The sequence below is a fragment of the Microcaecilia unicolor genome, unplaced genomic scaffold (genome assembly GCF_901765095.1).
Source record: "Microcaecilia unicolor unplaced genomic scaffold, aMicUni1.1, whole genome shotgun sequence".
Lineage (NCBI taxonomy): Eukaryota > Metazoa > Chordata > Amphibia > Gymnophiona > Siphonopidae > Microcaecilia > Microcaecilia unicolor.
The window spans coordinates 496,868-513,760 of record NW_021963861.1 but is presented as its reverse complement, the minus strand read 5'-3'; the positions used below and the strand labels follow the sequence as shown (position 1 = coordinate 513,760).

Genomic DNA, 16,893 nt, shown 5'->3' with positions numbered 1-16,893 from the left:
GATACAGACGTTCAAATATTTGAAAGGTATTAATCCGCAAACAAACCTTTTCCGGAGATGGGAAGGCGGTAGAACGAGAGGACATGAAATGAGATTGAAGGGGGGCAGACTCAAGAAGAATGTCAGGAAGTATTTTTTCACGGAGAGAGGGTGGTGGATGCTTGGAATGCCCTCCCGCGGAAGGTGGTGGAGATGAAAATGGTAACGGAATTCAAACATGCGTGGGATAAACATAAAGGAATCCTGTGCAGAAGGAAGGGATCCTCAGGAGCTTAGCCTAGAATGGGTGGCAGAGCTGGTGGTTGGGAGGCGGGGCTAGTGCTGGGCAGACTTATACGGTCTGTGCCAGAGCTGGTGGTGGGAGGTGGGACTGGTAGTTAGGAGGCGAGGATAGTGCTGGGCAGACTTATACAGTCTGTGCCAGAGCTGAAGGTGGGAGGCGGGGTTGGTGGTTGGGAGGCGGGGATAGTGCTGGCCAGACTTATACGGTCTGTGCCCTGAAGAGGACAGTACAAATAAAAAAGTAGCACATATGAATTTATCTTCTTGGGCAGACTAGATGGATCGTGCAGGTCTTTTTCTGCCGTCATCTACTATGTTACTATGTTACTATGACAGACTCCTCTTCTTTTTTCCTCAACTGTTTTATATGTAACTAGTAAAAAAGGCCCGTTTCGGAAAGAAATGAAACGGGCGCTAGCCAGGTTTTCCTCGTAGTGTGTAGAAGCGCTGCCGGGCCGCCTCCTCTTCCACATTGCGCCCTCTCTCCCGCCTCCTCTTCGTCATTCCGCCCTCTCTCCTGCTTTCGGCTACTGATTGGCTCCTTGAATGTGCTCCGCCCTCAACGTCATGACGTTTGACGCGAGGGCGGGGCCCACAGACTGTGCTACAGAGCTTCGAACCCGCCTCCTCTTCGTCGTTCCGCCCTCTCTCCTGATTTCGGCTACTGATTGGCTCCTTGAATGTGCTCCGCCCTCAACGTCATTACGTTTGACGCGAGGGCGGGGCCCACAGACTGTGCTACAGAGCTTCGAACAAACGAACTGGCTTCATTGACGTCAGTGGTCAATGGAACGTTGAGAGTGGTTTTTATGTCCAGATGGGGCGTGGCCTAGGGCGCAGATGGGCGTGGCTGAGTGCGGGAGTCCAAATAGCCTAGGTCAGGAGCCACAGTTGGAGTGAGGTGAGCTTCAGAACGTCTGAGGGGGATTCAGAATGTCTGAGGGGGATTTTATTTATATAGATATTTTCCTTGCCCATTCAGTCTCTAGGTAGTAGTTCTTACTGTTATGCTGATTCAGATCCTTCTCTATGAATCTTTGTCCTTGGCTGATACTTCTCCCTACAATCACTGCTTAAATGCTGTATCTAAATGGTTGAACTCAAAAGCTACAAAATTTGAATCTATTATTTTCCCAAACCCCTGTGCGGCTTGCCCCTCACCATTGCAACTGGATGCGGTTTCTCTTCCTTACAATTTGATTCCCATCTCACTTTTCTCCCTCAGATCAATTCCCTTATTCAAGTGAAAACGTCCAAGTGTTTGTCAAGGACGTCCTTCTTTTTTCCATTATGGGTCAAGGACGTCCAAGTGTTAGGCACGTCCAAGTCCCGCCTTCGCTACGCCTCCGATACCCCCCCTTGAACTTTGGCAGCTTGTCAGTCAGATCCAGCTACATGACCACCTGTGTTTTCACTGAGATTTCTGAACATTACTGTACTAGCGAGTACTGCGAGACTGCCACTAGAGGTCACAGCAGTCATTTCGTAAACGGAGCTGCTATAGGCTGGCGTGAGTGGGCATCACTCCTGCCCTTTGGACCTGACTAGACCACCAGGACTCTACTAGGTAGGCCCGAAGGACCTAGGGGATGGGGAAGGCTTGGTCAGCCCTTCTTCATATCAGGGGTGTGCGGAAGTGGGATTGGGATCGAGTGGAATTGGGATCGCGGGGGAGGGAGGGGGCACTGCAAAATCAGCACTTAGGTAGTCATTAGTGATTTAACCAGGCAGAAGCCTCTCCTGCCCGGTTAAATTGCTCTGAATATCTAGGGGTAAGTTTGTACCTGAGGCAACGGAAGGTTAAGTGACTTGCTCAAAGTCACAAGGAGCAATAGTTGGATTTGAACCCTGGCTTCCATGGTTCTCAGCCCACTGTTAGACTACTCCACCACTCTTGATATGAGTTTTGAAGCAGTTGATGACATGATGGTAAAATATAGCATGGAACAATCCAGCTGTTCTAGTCCTGGACCTATTATAAGCAAACGCTCCAAATGCTTTGTTCATTCTGTGATACAATACAAGGTGTGTTGCTTCAAGCAGCAGGCTGAGAACAACAAAGACTGCACAGAAGAAAGCCAATTTTAATTCTAGTCTCAAGTGGCCAAGGCACCACGTAGCATTCCCAAATCATCTATATTTTCACATCAAATATTATAAGATACTCTCATCAGGATTTCCTGTTTATTTCCTGTCACACCAGATGAAACAAAAAGAAAATGCAAACTATTAATTCACAAATCCCATATGACTGACGTTAATAACAGATGCTTGGCATGCAAAGAATTCCTGAAAAATCAGGCTCCCTCGTAAGGGCAGCAGGCTTTCCTTTCCCTCACGATTTACCTTTTTTCACTTCACTAAAGCAACACCATTCATCTACACATGGATAAAAGATTCTATCTCCCGCTCCTCTGTAGACAAGCTGTCTGTACAACAGAATGGGAAGCCTCCTCCGGGCAATATGGATTTCCAGAGTACAACAAACCAGGGGCGTAGCCAGAATTCAGTTTTGGACAGTGGCGTTCCTAGGGTGGCTGACACCCGGGGCAGATCGCCGATGCGCCCCCTCCCCCCCCGGGTGCAGTGCGACCTCCCCACTCCCGGCGAAAGGACACCTCCCCCGCTGAAACGACGAACACCTCCCCCCCCCCGGCAAAACAACACCCCCCGTGCATTTTTACCTGCAGGGGGGGTGCCACGCACCTGTCGGATTTGCTCGTTCCCTGCTCCCTCTGCCCCGGAACAGGAAGTAACCCGTTCTGGGGCAGAGGGAGCAGGGAACGAGCGTTGCTGACAGACGCGTGGCACCCCCCCCCCCCCAGAGGCGTGCACCTGGGGCGGACCGCCCCCCCTTGGTACGCCACTGGTTTTGGGAGGTGCCCACGAGTAGACTGGGGGGGCATATATTTTCTCTCTATTCCCCTCCCTCCCATGTTAATAATTTTACCTTTGCTGGCCTGCTGTCCGGAACTACCCCGTTGCTGCTTCAGCAGCAAAGAGACTGGCAGCCTCCTTTCCAGTCGTCGATGCTGGCATGCCTCGCGCATACTCAGTTTGTGTACGAACTGAGCATGTGCAAAGAGTGCCTGTGCTGGTAGCTGGAAAAAAGGCAGTGAATCTTATCGCCTGGTGGGGACTGAGCATCCCCCCCCCCCCCCCCCCCCCCAGCCATCAACAGGTACTTTGTTTGTGGAGGGGGAAGGGGTTTAAGCCCCAAAGGCCTCCCACGACTATGTCACTGCAACACACTATGCACACCATCAATTATCAAATTTATTCTTGGGTACACTTCCCGAGGGTTAGTACAAATCTTAACTATCCATGTGTTCCACCTTTGCCTACACCGTATGTTCATGTTTATGTTTATTTAAGTCGTGATATACCGCTGTTACTGAATCACAAGTCAAAGGGGTTTAAGGAATGCCATTTAAAACAGGTTATCAATAGAAATCAAACAAAATGAAACATGGAAAAGAAAATAAGATGATACCTTTTTTATTGGACATAACTTAATACATTTCTTGATTAGCTTTCGAAGGTTGCCCTTCTTCCTCAGATCGGAAATAAGCAAATGTGCTAGCTGACAGTGTATATAAGTGAAAACATTCAAGCATTACTATGACAGTAAAATAGATACTAATGGAGATTCTACATGGAATGTTGCTACTATTGGAGATTCTACATGGAATGTTGCTATTCCACTAGCAACATTCCATGTAGAAGGCTGCGCAGGCTTCTGATTCTGTGAGTCTGACGTCCTGCACGTATGTGCAGGACGTCAGACTCACAGAACCAGAAGCCTGCGCGGCCACATTGGTGATCTACAAGGGCCGACTTCTACATGGAATGTTGCTAGTAGAATAATCCCACGCCTGTTGGTCAACATTTTACAGGACCAGGACACTGTACCAGTGATTTCAGTGAGAATACTGAAAGGTAACTTTAAAACCATACAAGAAGGTAAGACCTTTGAAGTCAGAATGATTGAATATTTTAACACCCAACAGAAAGGACTTAACAAGGATCTGGGGTTCCTAGCCCATTATAAACCATAAAGCTGTATGTCTCTGTTGATCACCCCACCCCTCACCTATCCACACCCACCCTGTTAGAATATCAATGATATGCTTTGATGTCCCCATGCATACCTCCTACCCACCCCCACCTTCCCACCCTGTCAGACTGTCATAGTAATGCTTGAATGTTTTCACTTATATACATTGTCAGCTAGCACATTTGCTTATTTCCGATCTGAGGAAGAAGGGCAACCTTCGAAAGCTAATCAAGAAATGTATTAAGTTATGTCCAATAAAAAAGGTATCATCTTATTTTCTTTTCCATGTTTTATTTTGTTTGATTTCTATAGATTCTACATGGAATGTTGCTATTCTACTAGCAACATTCCATGTAGAAGTCGGCCCTTGTAGATCACCAATGTGGCCGCGCAGGCTTCTGCTTCTGTGAGTCTGACGTCCTGCACGTACGTGCAGGACGTCAGACTCACAGAAACAGAAGCCTGCACAGCCTTCTACATGGAATGTTGCTAGTGGAATAGCAACATTCCATGTAGAATCTCCAATGGTAGCAACATTCCATGTAGAATCTCCAATAGTATCTATTTTACTGTCATAGTAATGCTTGAATGTTTTCACTTATATACACTGTCAGCTAGCACATTTGCTTATTTCCGATCTGAGGAAGAAGGGCAACCTTCGAAAGCTAATCAAGAAATGTATTAAGTTATGTCCAATAAAAAAGGTATCATCTTATTTTCTTTTCCATGTTTTATTTTGTTTGATTTCTATTGATAACCTTAAGAGTGGACTAACACGGCTACCACACTCCTCCATTTAAAACAGGAAAGAGATCACTCATACAAGCAACAGAAACAAGCAGCCGCACCTAGCATGTGCCACCTGTCGCTGTGTACAGGACTGAATCACCTGGAGTAGCTTCCTAAGGCGAAACCCTAAAAAGTAGCCTAAAAATATGTTTTATTGTGTATTGCGTTGACAATACCATGTATTGTTATTTGAGTATTTTTGCTGCTGTAATTGTCTTTTGCCTACGTCCAACTTATTATTCGGTTTGAATATTTTTAAAAAAAAGGCAGTAAACAAATCCTAATAAATAAACAAACCTAAAAAGTTAATTTTTTTGGAGGAGGTGATAGATGAACCTGTTTTCCAGTGGTCAGGCTCTGCGGCTTCTCCGGACTGCCTTGTCCTTGCATTGATGCATCTGCTTCCTGTTTCCCTGTTATCCATGACTCACTCTGGTGTTCCTGCATCCAAGCCTCACCCCAGAGTCTATTCAAGTCTTACTCTGGTGTTCCTGCGTCCAAGCTTCATTCCAGGGCACCAGACGTTCTACACAAAGGTCAGTGAGGACCTTTACAAGGAATTCTGTGACTTTCATGCTTTGCCTTTGCAAGAGGTCTCTTAGCTTTGTCTTTGTGTTTCTTGTTTGGATGCAGTTTCTGCTTAGCCTTGTTCCTGTGTGTCTTGTCCCTGAAGCCTTATTCCTGTATGCCTTGTTTCCTGCCTAGCTTTGTTCCTGTGAGTCATGTCCCTGAATCTTTGTTCCTGTGTGTCTTGTTTCTGAACCTTGTTCCTGAAGCCTTGCCCCTGTGTAGCCTTGTTTCTGCTTAACCGTGTTCCTGTGAGCCTTGTACCTGAAAGCCTTGCTTCTGCAAACCTCGTTGCTTCCAAAAAAGGTTCTAGAGAATTCACCATAGTATCCCTAGGTTTGCAATTGTACTCCTCTCTTCTTTGAGGGGAGACAGTGCAGCTTCACAATCATTGGTAGTTGCTCTTTATTTAGTTGTAAATTTTCCAAGAAATATTGTTCAACCATACCTTTCAATGAAACTTTCTTATCTCGAGGGAAATTCACCAATCTTAAATTAGTACATCTTGCTGGATTTTAATCATTTTCAATTTTTGCGTGTATCCCAGTTAAATTTATTTATTTAACACATTTATATCCCACATTTTCCCACTAGTTGTAGGCTCAATGTGGCTTACACATAACCGTAGGTAGGCTACAGTTCAGAAAAGTACAATTAAACAATGTAATAGTAAGATAGTAATCAAATAGGTATCATATAAAACAGCAAAGATAATAAGATAATACAAGATAAAAGGGTCAATGAATTTTGCTGATACCAAGAAGAGGTAATTTAGGTTGAGTCTGGAAGGTAAGCCTTCTTCAACAAGGTGGTCTTCAATAATTTTCTGAAATTTAGATGATTCTGAGTTGATTTTAAGATTTTGGGTAGTGCATTCCAAAGCTGTGGGCCTATGAATGAGAAGGTGGATGCGTAGGTAGATTTGCATTTTAGGCCGCTGCAATCATTGTTTGTACCTTCTGTACCTGGGCCAAAGTTTGCACCAATGTTGAAGAATTTCTAGATTCAGTTTTTAGTTCTAACAGTTCTGATTCACATTGTCCCAATTTTCTATAAAGTTCATTTGCTTAGATAAGCCATGAACAGTTGGGAGGATAGCTTTAGCCAAATCTGATATAGCACATCATGGGCTCCTTTTACTAAGGTGCGCTGAAAAATGGCCTGCACAAGTGTAGGCGCGTGTTTTGGACGCGTGCAGATCCATTTTTCAGCGCACCTGTACAAAATGCTTTTTTGGCCAAAAATGGACATGTGGCAAAATGAAAACTGGCGCGCATCCATATTGGGTCTGAGACCTTAACACCACACATTCACTTAGCTGTAAGGTCTCAAGCGTTAACCGGGCGGTAATGGTCAACGCACGTACAACGCCTTTTACTGCCCGGTTAGTGCCACACACCAGAAAATAAAAACTATTTTCCAACGCGTGTAAGGGACGCGTGTAAAAAATGAAATTACCACCCGGGCCACGTGGTAGCCGGGCAGTAATTCGAAATTGACACGCGTTGGACACATGTAGGCACCTACGTGGCTTAGTAAAAGGGCTCCCAATTTGTTTCTGACATTTCATACAAAAGTAACAAATGGAAGGGTGCCTGTAACTCCCAGGTAACTATATCCTGAAGAAGCCTTGCGAAATGTTGGCCATCATCGACAGTCACTGTAGGACTCGAGGAAATATAGAAATTGATTGATCAAGCTTCATGACATCTTGAAGCAGACAGAGGATCTCTTTAAGGATTTTTTGGATTATCACAGTATTTTTGAAGTATTTAAAGTTTTGGACTATTGAATAAAAGATGATAATGGTAAAATAAGGAAGGTTTTTTTATGCAGAGGATGACAACTCCAGCTCCATAGGGTTTGCAATATCTGGGGCGGTCTTGAGGCTGTTTCCTTCCATATTTTTTTACTTTTGTATGAGATGTCTGTTATCTGACAAACTTTTGATATGTTATAAAGGAAATACAGTATAATTAGTTGCTATATTGGTTTCATCCTTTCCTATCACTCTAAGTACCGCTCTAAAGGTTTACTCAAAGCCATGGAAGCAGCAGGTTCTTCTACAATCCTTCTTACCAATTCTCTTTTACTGGCACCATCAGAACCACGGGGAAATACACTCCTCAAAGATCGTATGGTAAAGCTGCCGCCTCTGATGCTGCAGCAGAGTCACCCAGTAGGTTCTGCCTACTGATAGTGCCAGTTAAATAAATTCATTCTCCAGAACTGGCCGCACAAGGCTGCAGAGGAGGGGCTATCGAGTCTAGGCTTAGAGATGTTTCATTCCCAGGAATACTTTCCTCTCCTCCAACTACTGGGATTTCCAGTGGGACTGTTTCAACCAGCCTCATATTAACCACTTATGTCACAAAGGTGTCAATAGACCCAGTAGCAGGAACCTTCAAGGACCAGACTGGTTGACTTGAAGTTTTGTCTCTCCCCATCTCACCGAGATTAGGTAGGGACTGGTGGTTGGGAGGCGGGGATAGTGCTGGGCAGACTTATATGGTCTGTGCCAGAGCCGGTGGTTGGGAGGCGGGGCTGGTGGTTGGGAGGCGGGGATAGTGCTGGGCAGACTTATACGGTCTGTGCCAGAGCCAGTGGTTGGGAGGCGGGGCTGGTGGTTGGGAGGTGGGGATAGTGCTGGGCAGACTTACCTGAAGAGCATAGGTACAAATCAAAGTAGGGTATACACAAAAAGTAGCACATATGAGTTATCTTGTTGGGCAGACTGGATTGACCGTGCAGGTCTTTTTCTGCCGTCATCTACTATGTTACTATGTCCATGCTAGCATCTAATCTAATGGTGGTCTCTTGTTTGATCTAAGTTCGGGACTGTGTTCACCAATAGTATTTTGTCATAATGATCACGTGATAAATAAAATTTTGCATATTTAAGAGTGGCGGATAGATGCCACCGCCATCTTAGCTGCTAGCGAAGAAGGTTGCTGGTTCAATAATGTGAGTGTTTGTCACTCTTTAGAAGATATTTTTCTCATTTGGAAGTTATTTTTTTTAACTGTTTCTATTTTCTATCATAGCAGACTGCTACCCCGAAGAAGATTCGAAACTTGGCCATGTCGGCAGCAAGTCTGAATGATAGCAGCATTGCTAAAGTTAAGTACACAGCTTTGAATTACAGACACTGAAGTAATTTGATTGAAGAAAAACCATAAAAACAAGATTGATGACGATTAGGCAGCTGTTGCATATAAAAAAAAAAGAGAGAGAGAAATGCTCTGAGTCTTCCATACTATGAAAGTCTATAAAAGGTTTTGCTTATGATGAGATGATTGAATATACAGTGACATATTAGAAGTGATTTAAAAATCTGAGAATTTGTAGCTGCCGGAATTGTATGTTAATAGTTAACATGATATCCCTGTACATAAAGAGGTGTCTATACAATTTACATAGTAAATGACAGCAGATAAAGACCTGTACGGTCCATCCAGTCTGCCCAACAAGATAAACTCATTTTACATGGTATGTGATACTTTATATGTATACCCGAGTTTCATTTGTCCTTGCCTTTCTCAGGGCACAGACAGTAGAAGTCTGCCCAGTACTGTTCTTGTACTAAGTTCTGAAGCTAATTTGATTTAGCATCTAATCTGTGGCAGCCATCTTGGATCCTGCTCCACCATCTTTCAAAATGGCCGATGTAGAGCCTTTTCTAAAATACATTCAGCAATGGACATACAGTGGTGGAAATAAGTATTTGATCCCTTGCTGATTTTGTAAGTTTGCCCACTGACAAAGACATGAGCAGCCCATAATTGAAGGGTAGGTTATTGGTAACAGTGAGAGATAGCACATCACAAATTAAATCCGGAAAATCACATTGTGGAAAGTATATGAATTTATTTGCATTCTGCAGAGGGAAATAAGTATTTGATCCCCCACCAACCAGTAAGATATCTGGCCCCTACAGACCAGGTAGATGCTCCAAATCAACTCGTTACCTGCATGACAGACAGCTGTCGGCAATGGTCACCTGTATGAAAGACACCTGTCTACAGACTCAGTGAATCAGTCAGACTCTAACCTCTACAAAATGGCCAAGAGTAAGGAGCTGTCTAAGGATGTCAGGGACAAGATCATACACCTGCACAAGGCTGGAATGGGCTACAAAACCATCAGTAAGACGCTGGGCGAGAAGGAGACAACTGTTGGTGCCATAGTAAGAAAATGGAAGAAGTACAAAATGACTGTCAATCGACAAAGATCTGGGGCTCCACGCAAAATCTCACCTCGTGGGGTATCCTTGATCATGAGGAAGGTTAGAAATCAGCCTACAACTACAAGGGGGGAACTTGTCAATGATCTCAAGGCAGCTGGGACCACTGTCACCACGAAAACCATTGGTAACACATTACGACATAACGGATTGCAATCCTGCAGTGCCCGCAAGGTCCCCCTGCTCCGGAAGGCACATGTGACGGCCCGTCTGAAGTTTGCCAGTGAACACCTGGATGATGCCGAGAGTGATTGGGAGAAGGTGCTGTGGTCAGATGAGACAAAAATTGAGCTCTTTGGCATGAACTCAACTCGCCGTGTTTGGAGGAAGAGAAATGCTGCCTATGACCCAAAGAACACCGTCCCCACTGTCAAGCATGGAGGTGGAAATGTTATGTTTTGGGGGTGTTTCTCTGCTAAGGGCACAGGACTACTTCACCGCATCAATGGGAGAATGGATGGGGCCATGTACCGAACAATTCTGAGTGACAACCTCCTTCCCTCCGCCAGGGCCTTAAAATGGGTCGTGGCTGGGTCTTCCAGCACGACAATGACCCAAAACATACAGCCAAGGCAACAAAGGAGTGGCTCAGGAAGAAGCACATTAGGGTCATGGAGTGGCCTAGCCAGTCACCAGACCTTAATCCCATTGAAAACTTATGGAGGGAGCTGAAGCTGCGAGTTGCCAAGCGACAGCCCAGAACTCTTAATGATTTAGAGATGATCTGCAAAGAGGAGTGGACCAAAATTCCTCCTGACATGTGTGCAAACCTCATCATCAACTACAGAAGACGTCTGACCGCTGTGCTTGCCAACAAGGGTTTTGCCACCAAGTATTAGGTCTTGTTTGCCAGAGGGATTAAATACTTATTTCCCTCTGCAGAATGCAAATAAATTCATATACTTTCCACAATGTGATTTTCCGGATTTAATTTGTGATGTGCTATCTCTCACTGTTACCAATAACCTACCCTTCAATTATGGGCTGCTCATGTCTTTGTCAGTGGGCAAACTTACAAAATCAGCAAGGGATCAAATACTTATTTCCACCACTGTATATGTGTATTGGCTATGTGCAGCGGGAGCAACCATTTTACAATCACCAACATCTAAAACACCAATAGACGCAGATCAGCAACATACTTATCTATGTGTTGGCACTTACCCACCATGTAAGTTTGCATTTCAGAACCTAGATGTCCAAGTGTCAACACATAGACATGTTTGTGTGTCATTTTGGATACCTACATATCTAAATTCTCCAAATTAAGGAGAGAAGTTATCAACATGGGCTACCATTAAGATGTGCTATTTTACTGTTAACCCCAGTTATCAGTAACTAGGTCTCATTGCATTAAATGGGGCCTGTGGTAAAACAGCATGAGTTTGTGGTAAATAACATGTCTTAACAGTAGCCCACATTGATAACTACACCCTATAGTACAGAGGTCACAATCATTTGACACTATCTTTTTTTTTTTTTTTGGGGGGGGGGGAGAACAACTGGGAGATTAAAGGAGTGACATCCCCAATTCTTCCTGTACAGTACTGCCCAAAATGACCACTTTAATAAAACCTATACATATCCAGAAGCCTCTGTAAATCCCAGCATTAATTATTGTGATCATCGGTATGCATTCCCCTTCTGAAATAGGGAATACACGTGTATTTTCTGATCACGCCCAAAGAGCGTGCGCTTTTTCTTCCTGTATTGCTTTGATTCTTTTTTTTTTTTTGTCATTTATTTTGGGTTTTTTAAAAACCACAATCACCATAGGGATACCGCAAGGAATGATGGAAAGAGACAAGAGCCACTTCCAATGAACAGTAACAGATGGCGCACAGAGTCAGTTCACACTGATCTGTCAAAGCAAAAAGTAAACTTTATTTTTTTTTAAATCTATGATAAACTGAGATCAAAACCCTGAAGAAATGAGTATACATTTCTGCCACACCTCTTGAGGGAAATCAAGAAAAGAAAACAAAGATGCCATCGCAATGAGAAACACAACACAGTAGTATATTTTCTGACTAAACTTTCATCTATGTGGCATGATATAGATCAGATTTGTACATTTCTCTTATATGTACTATTGCAATATACTCTTTAGCGGTTAGGATCAGTAAAGGAGATGTACTGAAAGCTGATTAAGGAGCTTCAGTCTGTTACATGGAGTGCAATTTACACTACTGAACAGCCATTTACACCTAAGGGATAAACCAAAGGTTTGATTTAATCATTGACTAAGATTTATTAATCGCCTTTATGAAGAAATTCACTCTAGGCGTATATAACAGGTGTAGTTCGAGTAGGGGTAACATCAGAAAATTTAGAAGTAATGTCAGAAAATTCTTTTTCATGGAGAGGGTGGTGGATGTCTGGAATGACCTCCCAAGGGAGGTGGTGAAAATTTTTTTTTTTTTTAAGGAATTCAAAAAGGTGTGGGATGAACCCAGAAGATCTCTAATTAGAAAATAAATGATATAAAAAACAAAACTTAAAGGGTTGCATATGTGTTTGAACGTCAAGTGGTGCTTAGATGGCAACTCTGGCTGTATCAACTAAGGCCGGTGCTGAGCTGGCTTGTACGGTCTGAGTCCCGCATATGGCGATCCGGTTTAGGGTGCGCTGGAGAGAGCTTCGACGGAAACTCCAGTGGTTTGAAACATGAGGACAGTGCCAGGCAGACTTTTACGGTCTTTGTCCCGCAAATGACAAGACGGATTTGGACAGGCTAGAGTGAGCTTTGACGGCAACTCCAGTAGTTGGAACATAAGGTCAGAGCCGGGTGGACTTCTATGGTCTATGTCCCAGAAACACCACAGAAAGACCATGATCAAGTAAATAATATCACGTTCATTGTTGACTTAAATCTTGAATTGATAGTGAATGTGACTGTTGGGCAGACTGGATGGACAACTCAGGTCTTTTATCTGCCGTCACTTACTACGTTACTATAGACAACCTACAATGTAAGAACAGTATAAGAACAGTAAAATGATCATATGCTCATGTAATACAATTAGAACAAGGAGGTAAACTTGGGAATAAGCAACTTAAATCCTAGTGTAGAACATTCCAAAAACAGAAATACAATACTCACAAAGATGAAACGTATTAACTAAATGTAAAGCCTAAAAGGAGCCCAAGAACATTGGAGCCGACTCTGTGGGTGCTTGAGCACCCCCAATATTGAGAAAATTCCTTGTCTGTGTCCAGGGAGGGGTCATTTCCATTGGGCTTAGCACCCCCAAAAATTTTGAAAAGTTGGCTCCTATGCCCAAGAAGACAAGGAAACACTGTCAAACAACACCTGTAACTGACCTGCTGTTCATATCTTCGTTTGAGTTCATCAATTTCTAATGAAAACTCGTAGGACTGCTTCTCACGAAGAACTTTTGATTTGCGAAGATCTGCCTCAACTTTTTCCATCTACAAGATAAAATAAAAAGAATAATTCGTTTCTTAAATATATTCCAGGCCTTTAAGATTGCTAGCTGTTGAAGATCTACAACAAATGATCCCAGCTAAATATTAATTTTATTTAATGCATACTTTGCTACATTATGGTGCTTATTTTCAACGAATATTGACATCTCAAAAGGCCAAAATGGATGTCCATGTGCTTGAAACATCCAAGTACCAATTTTGCAAAGGCAGAAAAGGGTCATCCAACACTGTGGTATTCCAAGTAGAAAGGGGGCATGTTGTGGGCATGTCTTGGGGGGGATTAGGGAGGGCCTGAAATCTGGTCTTCCAACTGCAATTACCAAATTGCAAGAAACATCAATGTCTAAAAAGAAGGACATCCTTATTTAGACTGTTTTAGGCTTGCCCAGGGTACAAAAAGGTGTCCTGATTAAGCAGCTTTCCACTGGCAGGACCAAGGCATAACATTTGCTTAATTCACTAGTGGCTGCTGTCCTCCTCCCTCTCCCCTGAAACCGAAAAGGGATACCAGGGGGCTCTTTGACAGCTTCAGTTATTATGAGTATTCATAGGAATCAAGTCTGTGCCACCACACACTCTCAAGCCCCCTACCCCCACCCCGCCACCTATGCTCTCTTTCTTTCATGTGCCTCATCTTCTACCCCTACACTTTCTCTCTCTTGGAGTCACAGTTACAAACCATCCGTTCCCACGTTCATGTGAAAATTAGCATTTGGGGCATGGAATTATTAGGGACTGTGCCTTACACAAAGTTAATGGTACAGATAATACAGAGTGGTAAGAACCCAACTCAAAAGGTGTAGCTAACTGTATACCTCCTCGTTCTACATAGTGTGCCTGACATTAGTCGTGTAAATTCCACACCAAAATAGCAATTACGTGACTAAATGTTGGGAAAAATGGTAATTACACGCATAACTGCATTTAGGGGCCCTTTTACAGAGCAGCTGTAAGCGGGCTCACCGCTCACTGTTTTGGGAGGGGCATGGGTGTGGCCAGGAATTACACGCTAACCTTTTAGAGTACTATCAATCACCCGCGTAACTGACAGCACTTAGGTGTTAACAAAACATAGAAATCAGTGGAGAAAAGGATACGTTCCCACTGGTATCACTCAAACAAGCAAAACTTGCAATTTCCCAAATATTAACCCAATGAGAGGAATATCAGAGCTAATGAATCAAGACTAAATCATGGGCTATTTGGTCTCTTGTTTGAATGATACGGGTGGGAAAGTATCATTTTCTCCACTCTTTTGTTTGCTTTGTTGATATATATTTAATAGTGATGTGTTACCCTCTTCTTTTCGAAGTTGTGGTCTCCAACGCACTTAAGTGTGAGCGTTTACACCAGCCACTGGCATGGCGTAAGTGCTCACACCTAAAGTTACACGTGTAACTGCACACTTACACAATTCTATAATGGTAATTATGCATAGAATTGCCAGAATTTGCACTTAACTGACGGTTTCTATATAGCGCGCCTAGAGATCCACATCAAAATCTAGGCACATTCTATAACGATGTGCATAACTTAACAAGCTAATCAGTGTTGATAACAGCACTTAACAAGCAATAATGAGCACTAATTGGCAATAATTAGAATTTATGTGCACAACTTGCCAAGCGTATTCTGTAATGAATTGCGCCTAAATTCTAATGCACGCAGTTCAAAAGGGGCATGGCTACGGGCGGGGAAATGGGCATTTCATGGGCGTTCCAAGATTTACACGCATAGTTATAGAATATGGCCCAGTGGGCGTAAATCTACATGCAGAGATTTAGGCCACATTTTTGTTGGCCTAAATGGGCACGCGTAGTTTTAGGCACTAGGATATCAACTAAACGTATTCTATATACTGCTCCTAAATCTAGGCAGAAATATTTACTGTGCGGATTTTTTTAGGGGCCATATATAGAATCTGGCCCTTAAGTGTCCAAATGCTAAGGGAGCCAAACTGTGGGTGACCTTTATAGAATTACCTCCAGAAAGTGTTATCTGCTGTGCAGTGAATGCATGGTAGTCACTTCTTCCACTGTATGACCTGCAAGGCAGCCTACCCCTAAAATGCTGGGAACACCCCTTACGGATACCATGCAGAGCTTCTACAGGTACCACATGTTAATTCTGACAATTACCACATGGCAACTGCAGAACATTGCTGTGTTTTAGCCCTAACATGGATTTCACGTTAGGGGGCATAGAAGATGCAAGGAGTACGCACTACAGCTAATATGTGTATTGTTAAAGTATATTAACTTCTAACACAGCAGGATAAAGTAGGGATGTAGTTAACCATAGTCAGTATTAGCAGTCATGTGTTCAACACATGGTCGTGACTAGTACCTACCATTAGAGTCATGGCTGCCATCCTTATGTGCAGGAATGCCCCTCTACAATTACTGTGAAGGATTTGTAGTTACTGTGGATTAGATAGTGCCATGGAAACTGCTGAAACAGGAGTGAATGAGGATCGCTCTTGCCCCTGATGTCCCCTAGACTCTTCAGGTGAAGTGGGGTTTGCAAGGGAAGGCAGGGCTGACCCTCAGCTTTTGACTATCTCAAGGGAGGCTTCAACAGCAGAGGTTCTTATAGCAGTTATGCTTCAAGTTAAAGCTCAGAAGAGGGAGTTTAAGATGCTACTGGATCACTCAAGGGTTTGGGACAACTTTTCAAACATTTATGCCCCAAGTCAGGGTTGGGGGGCTGGGAGATATTGCTTCACCACCAGCGACTGAAGACTCCCTGGGCACGGCCTATCTGGGAGGGAGGCCTCCGATTCAGGCCATAAGGGCCTTTTTATTCCTCAACCTCCATGCAAAAGAGGGTCACGTTTTTCTAGAAATGTGCACGTTGCCATAGCCAAGAAAAAGTTCCTGCTTGTGGTAATGTGCAAAGTATCTCTAGTGAAATTTAGCTACAAGATGCAGATGATCAAAAACAGATACACAAGGCTCTATGTTCTTAATTATATGGTGATCCCAGAAGCGCATTAGTAGCTGAATCTTGTCTCTTCTGATTTGTCACTGTGGTAGCTAACATATTTGCTAATATTAACCAAAATAGTTCAAAACGTGCAATTATAATCTTTAGATAGATCATTTCCTAGTGCATAATGGACGCTGTTTTATACTTAGGAAAAATCCTTTGTCATTTAATAACTCAGCAATCAAACAAAGCTAGACCAAACACACGTGGAACACAAACAATCATGTACATCATGAAACTTATTGAAAAAGATGATAAACGGATTCGCAATACTAACGGGAAATACGAGCGTCCATTCCATAGTTTACTTCCTTTAGTTTCACCTTACACTGAAAACAGAATGGCAGTCATCGGGGTTTGCAAGTAGAAAATTGCAGTGTTGCCGTGGCAACCAGAGATTCTGCTTTCATGATGTCAGTGGATCATTCCACATTCCATCCGTCCAACTGGGAGCAAGAAAGGCATTTCCTCCAGTACTGTGTCATCTGGTCTTCAAAGGAACATATGGTACCCCAAA

The 16,893-nt window shown here is 43.4% G+C and overlaps 1 protein-coding gene across 1 annotated transcript in view; it reads right to left on the bottom strand.

The window, feature by feature from the left end:
- LOC115459683 (centrosomal protein of 112 kDa-like) overlaps positions 1-16,893 on the bottom strand; it is a 314,545-nt gene that overhangs the window by 7,397 nt on the left and 290,255 nt on the right. The window contains exon 19 of the mRNA XM_030189491.1: positions 13,263-13,370. Coding sequence (XP_030045351.1) covers positions 13,263-13,370 — 108 coding nt within the window. The remainder of the gene's footprint in view (positions 1-13,262; positions 13,371-16,893) is intronic.